At 42.1% G+C, this 16,323-nt stretch overlaps 2 protein-coding genes across 3 annotated transcripts; both read right to left on the bottom strand.

The window, feature by feature from the left end:
* Positions 1 to 643: 643 nt before the first annotated feature.
* On the bottom strand, positions 644 to 3,395 carry LOC112218472 (P3 protein). Of its 2 annotated transcripts, none has more exons than XM_024379298.2 (2): positions 3,333 to 3,395; positions 644 to 2,817 (listed from the first exon to the last, which is right to left on the bottom strand). In XM_024379298.2, the coding sequence occupies exons 1-2, from the start codon at positions 3,360 to 3,362 to the stop codon at positions 1,459 to 1,461; spliced, it is 1,389 nt and encodes a 462-aa protein (XP_024235066.1). In that variant the 5' UTR covers positions 3,363 to 3,395; the 3' UTR covers positions 644 to 1,458. The 2 variants fall into 2 exon arrangements, 1 of the variants encoding a protein (XP_024235066.1); XR_002948627.2 differs by lacking the exon at positions 3,333 to 3,395 and adding an exon at positions 3,175 to 3,323 and having other exon boundaries at positions 2,677 to 2,817.
* Positions 3,396 to 6,142: 2,747 nt separating this feature from the next.
* Positions 6,143 to 16,106, bottom strand: LOC112218471 (charged multivesicular body protein 1a). Its single transcript, XM_024379297.2, has 7 exons — positions 15,953 to 16,106; positions 15,312 to 15,331; positions 15,129 to 15,206; positions 8,905 to 9,051; positions 8,582 to 8,710; positions 8,106 to 8,302; positions 6,143 to 7,343 (listed from the first exon to the last, which is right to left on the bottom strand). Exons 1-7 carry the CDS (start codon positions 15,957 to 15,959, stop codon positions 7,322 to 7,324), a joined length of 600 nt encoding a protein of 199 aa, XP_024235065.1. The 5' UTR covers positions 15,960 to 16,106; the 3' UTR covers positions 6,143 to 7,321.
* Positions 16,107 to 16,323: the final 217 nt, after the last annotated feature.

Below are 16,323 nucleotides of genomic sequence, written 5' to 3'. Positions count from 1 at the left end.
AACTTCACTCCTTGCTATGGAAAGGTGTCTATAATTGACAGGAAAAAGGTTCATTTTGGGGGTAGTTGAGTCATATCTCAATTTCCTGTTGTAACTATCACTTCTCATTTACAGGAAAGCATAATAAAATCCACCTCGCTCAGCAGTTGAAGTAGGTCAATATTGACAAAGCCTCTTCTTACACCAAACAACTGGGTTCAGTTCATAGAGCTGAGCACTACGCTACAGGGCCCACTCGCATATCTTGGGCCAAAACCAAGCTCCAATGCTGTTTTCCCATTACAAATGCAGACACAAACACAGTAATTAAAATACTTACTGAACAGGAAAAACACTCTCCTACATAAATGCCTTTTCTAAAACACTCACCCTCCCCTCAGGCATCAGCTTTGCTTTAGCCAGAACATGGATACATAGACAGCGATTCTAACTGTATGCAAATATTTCAAGACCTATACCTACCAAAAATCATGTTCCTTTCAGTCATAACATGCGCTCTCACACAATGACCTATGAACTACACACACAAAAATAAGTATTTCTTGCCTGTAAACTAGAACCTCCAATTCAGCAGTAAAAAGGTTGATAAACATTGGATGTTGACCCTCTTGAAAAAGGTAACCACATAACATGTAAAGCTAGATCCGTAATGCCATTTTTTTATTTTTATTCACACAAACACACATTGCAAAGAGACATGCAAATGTACTAACATTGGCACACACAAAGAAACCAATGTTAATCAGTCCACAAATATGACAAGCAAATATTCTCAGACACAAAAGTACTGGCTATATTGCTCAGCTGTGCTGCAGCACAATCTTTACTTTAGTACAGCTCAGTATGAAGATTCCTTTTTAAAATAAAGATCCTCCTTGGACAAACTTAGTCTCGAATACCAGATCCTATGCAACAGTGACAAGCCAGAGCGTTTTAAAATTGTGGGAGGCAACACGGATGTCTTCAGAGACTTGGACAAACTCAAGGCTCCTTTTATGAATGCTTTTATTTTTTGTCTTCTCTTTGTAATTCAAGTACATGGATTCTTAGATAACCACCTATGATTCCAGAAAAAAAAACAATCAGTAGCAGTACTTCAAAACACCACACATTTTCCATCCGTTTTAAAAACCGTTCCCATTCCTAAGACACGTTGACCTCTTGTAAACATGACACAAATCAATACTTTCAATTACAAAAAAGAAATCTGATAGAAAAATATCTTTCCTGTCATAGGTATTTCTCTTCTGCCTATTTACATTAGGTACTTATCAGTACAATCTAATAAAAAAATGGCATAAAAGAAAGGCCTTTGGTTTCAAGAAAACGTAAATGTCCATTCCCTATCCTATGTACAGTGTCAATGTCATTGATTGTTTTCATCTTGTTCGATGTGATTTGTAGCCTAATCTGTGGTCCCTCTACAGGTTTGGTTCAGAACAGAAACTCTGCTAACAATCAGGTGTCAGTTGGAGCGCTCGGGGCACAGAACTTTCGGTGGGCGAAATGGCAGAGGACAATGAGTAGCATCTCAGAGGTGCTGCTGAGCGCCACTATGAAGGGTGCCTGGGACGCAAAGTCAGCCTCCGCCCGCCGGAACGACAGCTGCATAACCGCCAGCGCCAGGAGACTGTTCTGCACCCCCACCTCAATACTGACCGTCTTCTTCTGTGGCACTGCCAGCCCTGCCAGCTTCCCCATCCCAAAACCCAGCAGCAGGCCAAACATGGGCACAGTCACCCCCGCAACCACTATCTGAGGTCTCACATTGGCCAGGATAGACGCCCCCATCTGATAGGCCATGAAGATGCCGCCCACGATGAGCACGAAGCTGAAGGGACGGATCAGTGCCAGCAGCACGCGGGTCAGCTTGGGCAGACGTAGCTTCACCAGCATGCCCAGGGAGATGGGGATGGCAATGAAAAGAAGGGTGCCCAGGATCTTGACAAAGGGCACATGGAGGGCTGCGTGGACCCCCAGTAACCTGCCGTACAGGGCAGAGGACAGGGGCATGGCTGCTGCAGCTACCACTGTGGACACTAGTGTCATGGAGATGGCCAGAGTGACATCCCCACCTAGTAGCAGGCTGTAGAGGTAGCCTCCGCCTCCACCTGGGGCAGAACATGTGATGACCAGGCCCAGGGAAAGGGCCTTGGGCAGGGAGCCCAGCCTGGACAGGCCATATGCATACAGTGGCATGACCAGGAACTGACCTGCGACCCCTAAGATGAGGGGCACAGGCCTCCGCAGGAGACCCCTCAGCACCTCTACCTCTACCTTGCACCCAAAAGCACACTTGTTGATGAAGATGAGTGGCAGCAAGGCAAATAGGACAGGGTTCTCAGAGAAGTGGGACAGCCCGCCCGACTGTATAAGCTGGGCGGCTGGGTCATCACTGCCAGGTGCCACCCTGATGGAGTAGTCTGTCCTTTCCTCAATTACAGCCGAACCAGAATCCCGGTACAAGTCCAGTAGCTGAATGAGCAGCTGTGCCCGACCTGGCCACCCAGACCGTATGCTGATTATGTAACTCTTCAAGGGCCCCGTATGCCCACTGTCGCTTACATTCAGAATGGAAAGAACCTCCGGGTCCAGGGAGCGTACCGTGACCGTCTGCTTCCAGCTCTCGCGGTCCTTCCCACTTGCGGTGCTCCGGTATTGACTGAAGATTACAATCACGCCCTTAGTGTTTTCGGGAAACTCAAATTCCTGGGAAGTCCCGTCCCCGATTTGTATATACCTTCTGCTGCTGTCGGCCGTCACGTTCGTGTTGATGTCTGTCAGGGACCGGACCGCCGTCGAACAGTCTGCTCCTCTCTTTATCAAGAAGAGAAAACAGAATAGAAATAGCGTCCTCATTGTTTTGACGGACAGGGGGCAGAGGGGCGCCGCAAATACACGCCTTTGCCCAGCCTGCGACCTCCCCAGTCCGTCTTAAACGGCTTCCCTTTTACAAAATGCGATAAAACTTATCAGATCCCCTGATATAATAGCTAGGTAGGCAGCCAGGTCTAAATTTCTTCTGGCACCCATTTAGCATCACCCGTGTTCTTTCTCTTTTTCTACCGGAATTTAAACATCACCCGCCCCATCCAAATTAACCGTACTTAAATTCCGAGCAAAATGTATATCGATTCAAGATTCCTTTTAACGTACTAACAAAAAAATGTCTACCTCGGTAAACTCTCGCTGCACGTTACGGTTTTTACTGTCTTTACTTGATAGCAACTGTCACCACGATCGTTTCCTCTGCTTCTTCCTCTCACTCACTCGCTAAACCCTCCCGTAATCCAATCAGAGCAGCCCCAGCGTTAACTCTCTAGTTCCCTTACCAAATAAGCACCAACGTCACATTTGAACATCTGAAAGCGGGGGTGTTCTTTCTTCCCTATATGGGCTGAATTCTCAGCATCATAGAGGAAACACTGTTGATGACGGTCCTATATGACCGGGGTCTTGCCACAGAGATCGGAATTTACACAATTACACTGATTGGCCAGATGATGGCCAATCAGTAACAATAGATTGAAAACGTAAATATTGAAAATTCACGCCCCTCACCTCGGTTGACCTTAAGTCAATTCGGTACATAGATTCTTCCAAATGGCCGATCTGCACGAAACTTGATATGTGGCATCTATAGACAAGTCTCTCAACACAATATTTTCCAGACTATTACCAAAAACAACATGGCCACTATTGACCAGTAAACATTCACGTGGGAGTGGTCTGACACATATATGCATATATATCAGTCAAGGATATTCTAACTGTAAAAGAATTTGGTAACACTGTCAAGACTCAACATCTGCAAGAACATTCATATGGACCACATGGTGGCGCTATAACGAGCACATGTTTATATATCTTGAACTCTTTGACTCAGAGTGTTGAAATTTGGCACACATGCTCAGGGATGTGAATCTAACTAACCAAGCAATATCTGACAAGGCACTGCGTCATTCGTGGAGGATGACATGTTTACTATTGCCTTCTTTATAAAGGGGAGGACCCACTGCAAAATGCTGTGGCCATGTTACAGTATGTTGACAAAAGCCAAATGGGGGAATAAGATAAATACATAGTCCAAAACACCACTTACTGTGTTCTACAGTTTAAAGAAAGGAGAAAGGAAATTTGATTAAAATAATAAGTGATTTACTTACAAAATAAGAAGTGTGGTTTGAGCTACTCTGGCCACTGTGTTAGCTATGCCAGCTAGCTTGTAGATATGTCACTGGTGTTACTGGTCACATCATGGGTTTAATATATTTTATTAACTAGGTAAGTCAGTTAAGAACAAATTCTTATTTACATTCATAGATCAGACCAGTGACAAAAAGTCAGCATTTTTTAAATTTAATGTAATAAAAATATCTAAATACATTAACCTGTCATTTATGTTGATTTATAATAACTATTATCTGACAATAAGTTTTGTATATACTGTATATATATTTTAAGTTGGCTAGTCAAAAAGCCAGCATTTTCATAGAAAAATGAAACACACACAGCAAAGTATTACTGTGTTCCCTTATGCAATAAATAATGCATTTAAGCAGGGCGGGGCTTGATGAGACAATTTCCTTTCCCTACTATACTGTTTGTAAGAGAGCACCTGGAATGTTTGTTGACCAGAAGGGTGGAAAGTGTTCAAGCTAGTCTGTTCCAGTTCCAGATGTTTGATGTCTGGTGAGCTCTAGAATAACACGTCGTCTGTGTTCCATTGAAAATCTACGTTGAACTTAATAGGCATCTTGAGGTTTTGTAACCTTCAATTGTTTTATCTTTAGAAGCTTGTTGGGCCACTGCAGGAACAACAACGTTTCACTATCAAATTGTCTTGATCTTTTGCCCGCTGCATATTTCCTCACTGAGCAAAGCACAGTGACCAATAACACACACTGCATGGTGTCCAGTTCCAGGTCGCTGCCAAGTATTGCTGATGGGACATTCGTACACAACAAATACAATTGTGAAATCTGATACCAACATTTGTATTATGTAAGGGAACCCCTGTTCTCTCAGAACAGCCAGTGCACATAAGATTAATGGGTTTATGGCATGTGTCTCCTACTTTGTAAAAGGTTAAGTGAGTCCAGTCAGTATTTTTAGTGAGACAGCTATTCAAACTAGCATAGATAGTGAGTACAGCCACTTTCAATTTAATGACGAGTGCAGTCATCTATTGTGCAGTGTGGCCTACAGTACTTTGACTCATACAGAGGTTCCATGAAAAGAGGGAGGTCTTCTGTGAAAGCATTTCAGCCGACAACCTGCTGATCTGGAAAGCTCTCCTGACATTTAGCAGAGTGACTGATGTTAAGAGCCACAAGGCAGCCCAGTGTTTTGTTTCCCAGCTCTGTTATAATATAACTCACAAAAGACACACAGAAAAAGCTCTTGGGTAGAATTCCACACACACCTACTGTAGACAGTTGTTCCAGTATGGCCATGGTGACAAATTAGAGGTTTCTTTGAAGTTAGGCACTAAGGCATGCACAGTATACAACAATTAGTCTGTCTGTCTCTGACTGAAAGACTAAACATACATAAAAGTTATCTACATGACACAGTGACCTGTTTACACTAGATGGGTGTAGGCAAGCGTGTTATACACACACACACACGAGGTTGGTGGCATCTTAATCTGGGGAGGATGGGCATGTGGTAATGGCTGGAGCGGAATAGGTGGAAAATGTATCAACTCCGTGTGTTTGATGCCATTCCATTTGCTCCATTCCAGCCATTATTATGTGCCGTCCTCCCCTCTGCAGCTTCCATTGGTGTTATATATTCTTATCTGGCAAATATAAGGACCATCAGTTCACCAGGAAAAGGAACCAACATATATGTGCGGCAGTGAAATGTCACAGCATCACAGAGAACTATCAACAGTTTGAACTGTGAAGTATGTGAGCTTACTAGAGCAAAGAGTAAAATATGTATGTGTTAAATCAATTATCAATCACAAAATAAGATAGGTTGACCCAAGTCTATGGATTGAACCCATGTTGTGGTTACATGGTACCTGGTTACATTTAAAACTGCTACAAACTAAGCAATAAGTATATCAGTTTGCTTGTGCTGCCATCTGCTGCTGTCCTTTCCTGAGTGTTGAAATTATATTAGTAGAGCCACATTTTCATATCAGAGGGCTTTTATTTCCACAAGATAATATACATTTGAGTATAAATAAACCTCCCCTGTAAAATGAAAATGATTCCCAAAATGTCTTACTGTAGCTACAGCAGCAACATTTCTGGTTTGATGGGTACAGAAAGGGGGAATCCTTATTATATGCTGACATATAACCTACATAGGATCAATCACTAGAACTAGTTTAATTCAGGCACTGAGGAGGAGCACCTACGCAAATACCTGCATCCCAATAAGGCGTACATATTCAAAGCAAATAGGTATGATTTAGCAAAAGATTAAGAGAAATAAAGAAACAAAAAGTAGTTAATTTGACTGCTTAAAAAAAAACTGAGAATTGTCCTCCCTGTACAGTATATAACTAATGCTTACATTATGTAAATTGTTACATTATGTCAAAGGATCATTTCTCATAGGAGTTAAGAATAAGTAGTGTGTGTGGTGTCTTGACTTTCTTTGTGTTGTCAAACTGTGGAAAAGTTGGTATACATCAGAGCACTCATACTGATGGTCTGTTTGGTAGAAGAAGGCCTCCCCTTTACACTGTGTTGAAGATAACCTGGTGTTTTACTCCTTCCATCTGACCGGTAGCGAATAGAAAACAAAAGATATTAAATATAAAAACAAAGACAACCCCACATTTGAAATACAACACCCAATAAGTGCCAGGGGTCCAAGCTTATATTACATGAATGTCTGTTTTAAAACACCCCTTTCCACTATAGGATTTATATATTTTGTAAAACCCTCCCATTCAAATATACATACAAAAAAAGAAAATCTCAAGTGGCAATGTACCGAAATTCACAAGAACTAACCAACCAAGGGGAATATTTAAGGGAGCCCTGAAGGAGAGAAGACAAGAGTGAGAGACAGAAAGACTGATATGGGAGAGGGAAAACCAGAGGTGGGGAAAATAGATTGTTGTGCAACAGAGAGAGAGAGATGGACAGAGAGACAAAGGAGAGACCCATGCCTTCTCAGGTGGTATATTCAGCAACACAGTGTGAGTGTGTATATAAATAGAAGTGGGAATGGAAATCAATAGGCTCATTAGGTCATCACGATAAGAACAGTTCGATAGAGTCACACAGCTCCCCGCTGTCTGTTCCCGAGCAGCTGTCAAGCCTCCATCTGTCTCGCAAATACCCAAGATACATCTTCAGTTCCGCAACGCTGCCAACCTGCAACAAAAGTTTTAGAAAAGTGTCACTGTTTATTTATATGAAAATCTTTGCCTATGACGTCACATAGATCGAAACATTCCATTCTGTTAATTTAGAAAGCCCTTTTGAAAAAACTGGCGCGTAATCTAACATTGTCACCAACATATAGAAGCACGAGTGTACCATACCCGCTCACAGGGATAGCTAATCCTTGAAATTCTATCGGTTACTACACATTTAGTTAAAACAGTTTTTTGTTTCTTCACACCTCACTTATGGAACAATTTTCATTATACCCTACAGTTGAACACATCGGCGCATTCAGAATTTTGATAGAGAACCTCCTCAATGACGAATGTTGGTGTTTTTTTGTTGTGTTTCCTATGCTCCTGCATTGATTTTAGTAGCTGTGTAACTTTGTGTAATTGCTGCTGATCTTGTCATGCAGGTTTCCCTTGAAAAAGAGACCTTGGTCTCAATAGAGCTCCCTGCTTGAAAGGGTTAAACAACTAAATAATTTATTATAAACCGTCATTAATTGAATCATTATTTTTTTAAAGTGTTTTCTATAGTCCATGGAATATCACCTGCATAATTAAAAAGGGGGTCTATCAAAGCTCCAACACATCTAGCCAGAATCTACACTACTTCACAGTCTAAAATAATTTGAGAATAGCTTAGGTCGCCTTGTCATCATCACATTTTCTTATTTTAGAAAACAAGCAAAATGTCACACAGTAACCAGTTAAAGCAGCAGTGAAAGCTGGATTGTTAGTGTACCTGCGGGACAGCTGGTCCTCCTTCTCGTGCTGTGAGCGTGACGAGCTCTCTCCCAGTGAGGTGGCACCTGCAGGCACCTGGCTGAGCTGGTCCATCACCTCCAGACCACCCTCCTCTGCTATCTGGAGGATGAGGTCATCCACCTGGTCTTGGGGAGTGGTCAGCGTGGTGGCCGAGCTCATCGAGTCCTCCATCACCTACAGGATGGGAACAGTGAGTGGGTTAATGTTGTTTCAACATTAACACAACATATATGATTATCCAGAAAGGTACAGTAATAGATTGTGAGAGAGGGTTAAGTGAACAACAATGGTTAGTTAATTAGGAGTATAATAGTCGAGGAGGCCTAGTGAAATAGAGGTCTTGGGAAAGAATGTGACAAGTGAATAAGAGGTGAGTGAAGAAATGATTTAAATCGATTAGGAGTACAACAGTTATGCACATGAGGAATACTTTCTACAACTTGTGCCACTCACAGAGGTGTGAACATCCAGGTTCTGGACCTGTGTTTCAAACTTGTCCATGACAGCAGACACCTTCTGCAGGTCCATGGAACCCAGTGCCTTGTCGAGTGCCTTGGTGACCTGCGTCATATTCTTTGTGACCTAGGAGAAAAAAAGCCAGACAGGATCAGATAAGCAGAGAGCCACATATGAAGGTAGGACAGAGTGCATGCTCATGAAAGTAGACAATATAGAAGATGGTAGAGATTGGGGGTCAAGAGAAATATGACATTGACTGATAAGATACAATTGAATGATAGCACACTGTTATTATTAAGCAGAAAGAATAGACTCACCGCCTTCATAGCGACTGCAGTCTGGACCTTGGAGGCTACAGCATCAACACGAGATGCCATGCGCAGCCAATTAAGGCCCTCGTTCTTCTTACGGATGGCATTCTCTGCATACACTCTGGCAACGTCCACATTCTTCAACTGAAGAGCCTGGTGAGACAAACAAACATCAAAAGTTCACTTCAGTTGACTATGAAAATAAGTTCAAGGCCATATGTGTAACAAGCATCTTAGAGTAAGAGTACTGATCTAGAATCAAGTCCACCCTGTCCATGTAATCTTATTAATTGTGATCTATAAGGAAAACTGATCCCAAATCAGCACTCCTACTCAGAGTTTTGGCCCCTGGTCGTAAATCCTTTGGTCAGTAATGGACAAAAGCAGCCTGAACCATGATCATCCACTGCCACCTGCTGGGTAATGTGTAGCACACCTCTTTATTTGACATGTCCAGTCAAACGCCAACAGAACATGATGCCTAATAATTATTATGTTAAAATGAGCTCCACTACATCACCAAAAGTATGTGGACACCACTTCAAATTAGTGTATTTGGCTATTTCAGACACACGTTTCTAACATGTCTATAAAAATTGAGCATACAGCCATGCAATCTCAATAGACAAACATTGGCAGTAGAATGGCCTTACTGAAGAACAGTGACTTTCAACGTGGCATCATCGGAACGCCACCTTTCCTATAAGTCAGTCAAATGTCTGCCCTGCTAGAGCTAGCCCAGTCAACTAAGTGCTGTTATTGTGAAGTGGAAACGTCTAGGAGCAACAACGACTCAGCCGTGAAGTGGTTGCCACAGAACCTCAGTTCTGAAACGCTTCTGGAGGCAACGTCAGCACAGCACTGTTCGTCGGGAGCTTCAGGAAAGGTTTCCATTGCAAGCAGCCGCACAAAAGCCTAAGATCACCATGCACAATGCCAAGTGTCGGCTGGAGTGGTGTAAAGACTGCCGCCATTGGACTCTGGAGCAGTGGAAACGCGTTCTCTGGAGTGATGAATCACGCGTCACCAACTGGCAGTCCGGACAAATCTGGGTTTGATGGATGTCAGGAGATCGCTACCTGCCAAATGCATAGTGCCAACTGTAAAGTTTGGTGGAGGAGGAATAATTGTCTGGAGTGGTTTTTCATGTTTCAGGCTAGGCATTTAGTTCCATTGAAGGAAAATCTTAAAGCTACAGCATACAATGACATTCTAGATGATTCTGTGTTTCCAACAATTTGGAGAAGGCCCGTTCCTGTTTCGGCATGACAATGCCCCCATGCACAAAGCGAGGTCCATAGAGAAATGGTTTGTCGAGATAGGTGTGGAAGAACTTGACTGGCCTTCAGAGCCTTGACCTCAACCCCATCAAACACCTTTGGGAAGAATTGGAACGCCGACTGCAAACCTGGGCAAATCGCTCCACATCAGTGCCCGACCTCACTAATGCTCGTGGCTAAATGGAAGCAAGTCCCCACAGCAAATGTTCCAACATCTAGTGGAAAGCCATCCCAGAAGAGGAAAGGCTGTTATACAGTGGCAGCAAAGGAGGGTACCAACTCCATATTAATGCCCATGATTTTGGTGTTTGACGAGCAGTGTAGTGTATTTAATGACACAAATTGTTTCAATATCCTCACGTTGTTTATACGCTATGGGGTTTACTGAGTGCGGATCCTGCCTAGTCGTTTGAGTACTAGTATGAACAATACACTGATCCTACTTGAGCCTTACATTAAAAGACATTTCATGACCCAAGCCCAAAAAATCCCAAATGATTGCGCAGTTATCCAATATGATAGGATATAGGCTACTGCACATTAAGCACGACAGAAAAACATAAATCCCACAAATGTAGCTCGTTACAGTGCCTTCTGGAAAGTATTCAGACCCCTTGACTTTTTCCACATTTTGTTACATTACAGCCTTATTTTAAAATTGATTAAATTTTTCGTAGCCAACGTGCTTCAACACCTGCATTACTTGCTGTTTGGGGTTTTAGGCTGGGTTTCTGTACAGCACTGAGATATCAGCTGATGTACAAAGGGCTATATAAATAAATTTGATTTGATTCAATATCATTTTTCCCTCATCAACCTACACACAATAATCCATAATGACAAAGCAAAAACACATTTCTAGAAATGTTTGCAAACGTATGAAATATAAAACAAAAATACCTTATTTCCATAATTATTCAGACATTTTGCTATGAGACTGGAAATTGATCTCAGGTGCATCCTGTTTGAATTGATCCTCTTTGAGATGTTTCTACAACTTGGAGTCCACCTGTGGTAAATTCAATTGATTGGATATGATTTGGAAAGGCACACATCTGACTATATAAGGTCCCACAGTTGACAGTGCATGTCAGAGCAAAAAAATAGGTTGAAGAAATTGTCCGTAGTGCTCCAAGACAGGATTGTGTCGAGGCAGATCTGGGGAAGGGTACCAAAAACATTTCTGCAGCATTGAAGGTTCCCAAGAACACAGTGGCCTCCATCATTCTTAAAATGGAAGAAGTTTGGAATCACCAAGACTCTTCCTAGAGCTGGCCGCCCGGCCAAACTGAGCAATTGGGGGAGAAGGACCTTGGTCAGGGAGGTGACCAAGAACCCGATTCTCACTCTGACAGAACTCTAGAGTTCCTCTGTGGAGATGGGAGAACTTCCCAGAAAGACATCCATCGCTGCAGCACTCCACCAATCAGGCCTTTATGGTAGAGTTTTTTACTCCTCAGTAAAAAAAAAGGCACATGACAGCCTGCTTGGAGCTGATGATCCTTGATGAAAACCTGCTCCAGAGTGATCAGGACCTCAGACTGGGGCAAAGGTTCACCTTCCAACAGGACAATGACCCTTAAGCACACAACCAAGACAATGCAGGAATGTCTTAGGGACAATTCTCTGAAAGTCCTTGAGTGGCCCAGCCAGAGCCTGGACTTCAACCCGATCGAACATCTCTGGAGAGATCTGAAAATAGCTGTGCAGCAACTCTCCCCATTCAACCCGACAGAGCTTGAGAGGATCTGCAGAGAGGAATGGGAGAAACTCCCCAAAATACAGGTGTGCCAAGCTTTCAGTGTCATACCCAAGAAGACGAGGCTGTAATCACTGCCAAAGGTGCTTCAACAAAATACTGTGTAAAGGGTCTGAATACTTAAGCAAATGTAATATTTCAGTGTATTTTTTAATACTTAAAAAAAAAAGTATTTGCTTTGTTATTATGGGGTATTGTGTGTAAATTGATGAGGGAAAAATCTACTTTAGAATAAGCCTGTAACTTGACAAAATGTGGAAAAAGTCAAGGGGTCTGAATACTTTCCAGAAGCACTTTATTTGCTCTCTTGGGCAAATAACTGAAACTAGCTCCAGTAGGCTAATATTTGAGTGTGAACTGTATTACTGTATGCTGTTATATGGACTGTAATTACGCACATTGTTCAAACAAGGATAAAGCAGGGAGAGAATGTGATTCTGGTACAGCTGATGCGGCCTACGAAGTTACAAGTATAGGCTAGACATTTGATCTTTAAATATAATGAGGCATTTTTGCATAATTAGTGGCTGAAGCATATATACATCTTCCATAATATTTCCCCTAATGTTATTAGCCTACCTCCTTTCGCTCTCTATTGTTGCATCATTCCTTCCTCACTTTGTTAGAAATTGTTGTCGTCCTTATTTTTCATCATTCTAACGTCATCCTTGAATAATATAGGATTAGAATTAGATGGAAAAGGCTTTCACTTCTCTTCATGAAGATTGAATGGTTACTGCCATCACGTGTTCGCTCTTCTTTCAAACTACCCGTGAATTCTATTGGCTGCAGTATTTAACATTGAGCAAACAAGAGCTTGCGTCCCTCTTCGAATAGTCTATTGGTAGAAGAAATAAAAAAAAAAAATAATAATAATATCCAGCAAACTATTCTTGTCTAGCTTTGACTGCATAGCTAAGGAACTGATTAATTAGCTAAATATAAAAGGTTAATACAGAATTGAATTTATTACCTGAAAGAGGTAGGCTAGGTTAGGACATCTATACTCAGCAAAAAAATAAACATCCCTTTTTCAGGACCAAGTCTTTCAAAGATAATTCGTAAAAATCCAAATAACTTCACAGATCTTTATTGTAAATGGTTTAAACACTGCTTCACATGCTTGTTCAATGAACCATGAACAATTAATGAACATGCACCTGTGGAACGGTCGTTAAGACACTAACAGCTTACAGACGGTAGGCAATTAAGGTCACAGTTATGAAAACTTAGGAGGCCTTTCTACTGACTCTGAAAAACACCAAAAGAAAGATGCCCAGGGTCCCTGCTCATCTGCGTGAACGTGCCTTAGGCATGAGGACTCCAGATGTGGCCAGGACAACAAATTGCAATGTTCATACTGTGAGACGCCTAAGACAGCGCTACAGGGAGACAGGACGGACAGCTGATCGTCCTTGCAGTGGCAGACCACGTGTAACACATCCGAACATCACACCTACGGGACAGGTACAGGAAGGCAATAACAACTGCCCGAGTTACACCAGGAACACACAATTCCTCCATCAGTGCTCAGACTGTCCGGAATAGGCTGAGAGAGGCTGGACTGAGGGCTTGTAGGCCTGTTGTAAGGCAGGTCCTCACCAGACATCACCAGCAACAATGTCGTCTATGGGCACAAACCCACCGTTGCAGGACCAGACAGGACTGTCAAAAAGTGCTCTTCACTGACAAATCGCTGTTTTGTCTCACCAGGGGTGATGGTCGGATTCACATATATCGTCGAAGGAGTGAGCGTTACGCCGAGGCCTGTACTCTGGAGCGGGATCAATTTGGAGGTGGAGGGTCCGTCGTGGTCTGGGGCGGTGTGTCACAGCATCATCGGACTGAGCTTGTTGTCATTACAGGCATTCTCAACGCTGTGCGTTACAGGGAAGACATCCTCCTCCCTAGTGTGTTACCCTTCCTGCAGGCTCATCCTGACATCACCCTCCAGCATGACAATGCCACCAGCCATACTGCTCGTTCTGTGCATGATTTCCTGCAAGACAGGAATGTCAGTGTTCTGCCATGGCCAGCGAAGAGCAGGATCTCAATCTCATTGAGCACATCTGGGACCTGTTGGATCGGAGGGTGAGGGCTAGGGCCATTCCCCCCAGAAATGTGCGGGAACTTGCAGGTGCCTTGGTGGAAGAGCGGGGTAACATTTCACAGCAAGAACTGGCAAATCTGGTGCAGTCCATGAGGAGATGCACTGCAGTACTTAATGCAGCTGGTCGCCACACCAGATACTGACTTACTTTTGATTTTGATCCCCCCTTTGTTCAGGGACACATTATTCAATTTCTGTTTGTCACATGTCTGTGGAACTTGTTCAGTTTGTGTCTGTTGTTGAATCTTGTTATGTTCATATAAATATTTACACATGTTAAATTTGCTGAAAATAAATGCAGTTGACAGTGAGAGGATGTTTCCTTTTTTGCTGAGTTTATATATATAGGGCTATATATATCAATCTAGAACAAGAATATCAATTTGAATGGAGTTGATGAAAATAGAGACTGCGAGAGTGCTCGCGCGTGCTCTGATTTAAAGCAACAATATTAAAGTGATAGGCTGTTTTAAAACTCTGCTGCTGCAATAAATAAGATCTTCAAAATTAAAAATATGGTGACCCCCAAACACCAGATGGAGATGGGTAAATTAGATGCTAATTCGGTCTTTATATTACTGTAGCATAGACTATGCTGCAGAAAATGCAGGCCTACCTGTCACAAGAACAAGAAAAAAAAAAAAGTTACCATGATGAGATGATAGGTTTACATGCATTGTGAACTGCGCTCCATACTGAGATGGGCTCTGGCCCCACCCTAAGCATTGATGATTCAACATGCAGAGGCAGTAGAGAAACCAGATTAGACATTGCATATAATTTAACAGTTCCATTTCACGCCATATTGTTGACATATATAATTGATGGATTTCTCGCAGTTATTTATCCAGGGAAAAGGGAGTAGAATAGCAGGTAACCCGGTTCCTGCCATTCAACACTAATACCCATAACTGGGGTCGTGTTCAGTAGGGAACAGTGTACACCACATAGCAAAACGTTTTGCAGAAAAAAACTAAAATCTGTTCAGGCAGTACCTTCACACTACAAAATATTTTCTCCTTACTGCACACAACTGTTTACTAGCCTACATTTGTCTCCCAGAAAGCACACCCTTACTGACCTTTTTAACTTTGGCTTGCTCAGATTTTGAATCCTTCTCTGCCTTTTTGGCAAGTTTCTCAAGCTGTTTTGCTGTAAACTGTAAAAGAGAGAATTATTAGTAGACATTTCAGATGTGTAAAAAAAATAACATATGGATGTGTTTAATTAAACTTCACAAATCTAATGCATATTTCTTACATACCTTCAGTTGGAAGAGTGTGTCTGAAATAAAGAAATGTAAAAAAAATAGGATGAGAGGGGTGATAGATACAGCCGAGTGAATTGGGCGTACCTTACTTAGCACTAACATTGCACAATGACAATATAACAGAGTGAGGGTAGTGAGCTCTGTGTCCAAATCATAGAATTGTATAGGGCGTCAATGCTTTCTGATCACTGTAAACTATACTGTACTCCCATGGCGATAACGTACGTAATGATAGCTAACTACCTTCCATTGAATAAATTAAAGTGGGGAGTAGCTAATTAACTAGCTAACGTTAGACAGCTATCTAGGTTTACAGACAGTTAAGCAAAATAATCTCTCCAATAATAACCATGTAATGTTAACTTACTCGTCTGAACCTTCCTTCTTTGAACTAGTCTTAGTTTCTGGTGACATCTTAGTTAGCTATTAAAAACGTGTATATTTGGTAAAACATAATAACATTCATTAATAAAGGCATTTCACTGTACTTGTGGCTGTGGTATTACAACTTGAAAACGTGATTTAGCTCACCGACTGGTTTCCAAGCCTTGTGCTAGCTTATGTCGGCTAGCTAGCGCGACATAGTTAAAAATAAGATGACAACCTCGTCATATCAAAAGTCGAAAACGACTTACCATCCATGTCCGCATGTATTTGAGTTCCACTTCACCTAAAAAAAAATGTTTTACTTTGCAAATGAGCTAATTGCCCTATTGTATAGATGTCCGTGTACGACACTCTTCCTGGTTCAGAACGGGTCACGTGAGATAGGCGTTTCTGTTGCTGAAGCCAAATAGGAAGAGGCCATTATTGGCAGTCACATGACATCATGTTGATTTTTTTTTGTCCCTTGTCTTCCAGATGTTAATGCGAGTGTAGCGAAATGCTTGTGCTTTTAGTTCCCGACAGTGCAGTAATATCTAACAAGTAATCTTACAGTTCCACAACAACTACCTTATACACACAAATGTAAAGGGATGGAATAGGAATATATAAATATATGGAT

The sequence above is a fragment of the Oncorhynchus tshawytscha genome, linkage group LG19 (genome assembly GCF_018296145.1).
Source record: "Oncorhynchus tshawytscha isolate Ot180627B linkage group LG19, Otsh_v2.0, whole genome shotgun sequence".
NCBI lineage: Eukaryota > Metazoa > Chordata > Actinopteri > Salmoniformes > Salmonidae > Oncorhynchus > Oncorhynchus tshawytscha.
The sequence above is the reverse complement of the archived record's forward strand: the minus strand, read 5'-3'. Positions and strand labels throughout refer to the sequence as shown.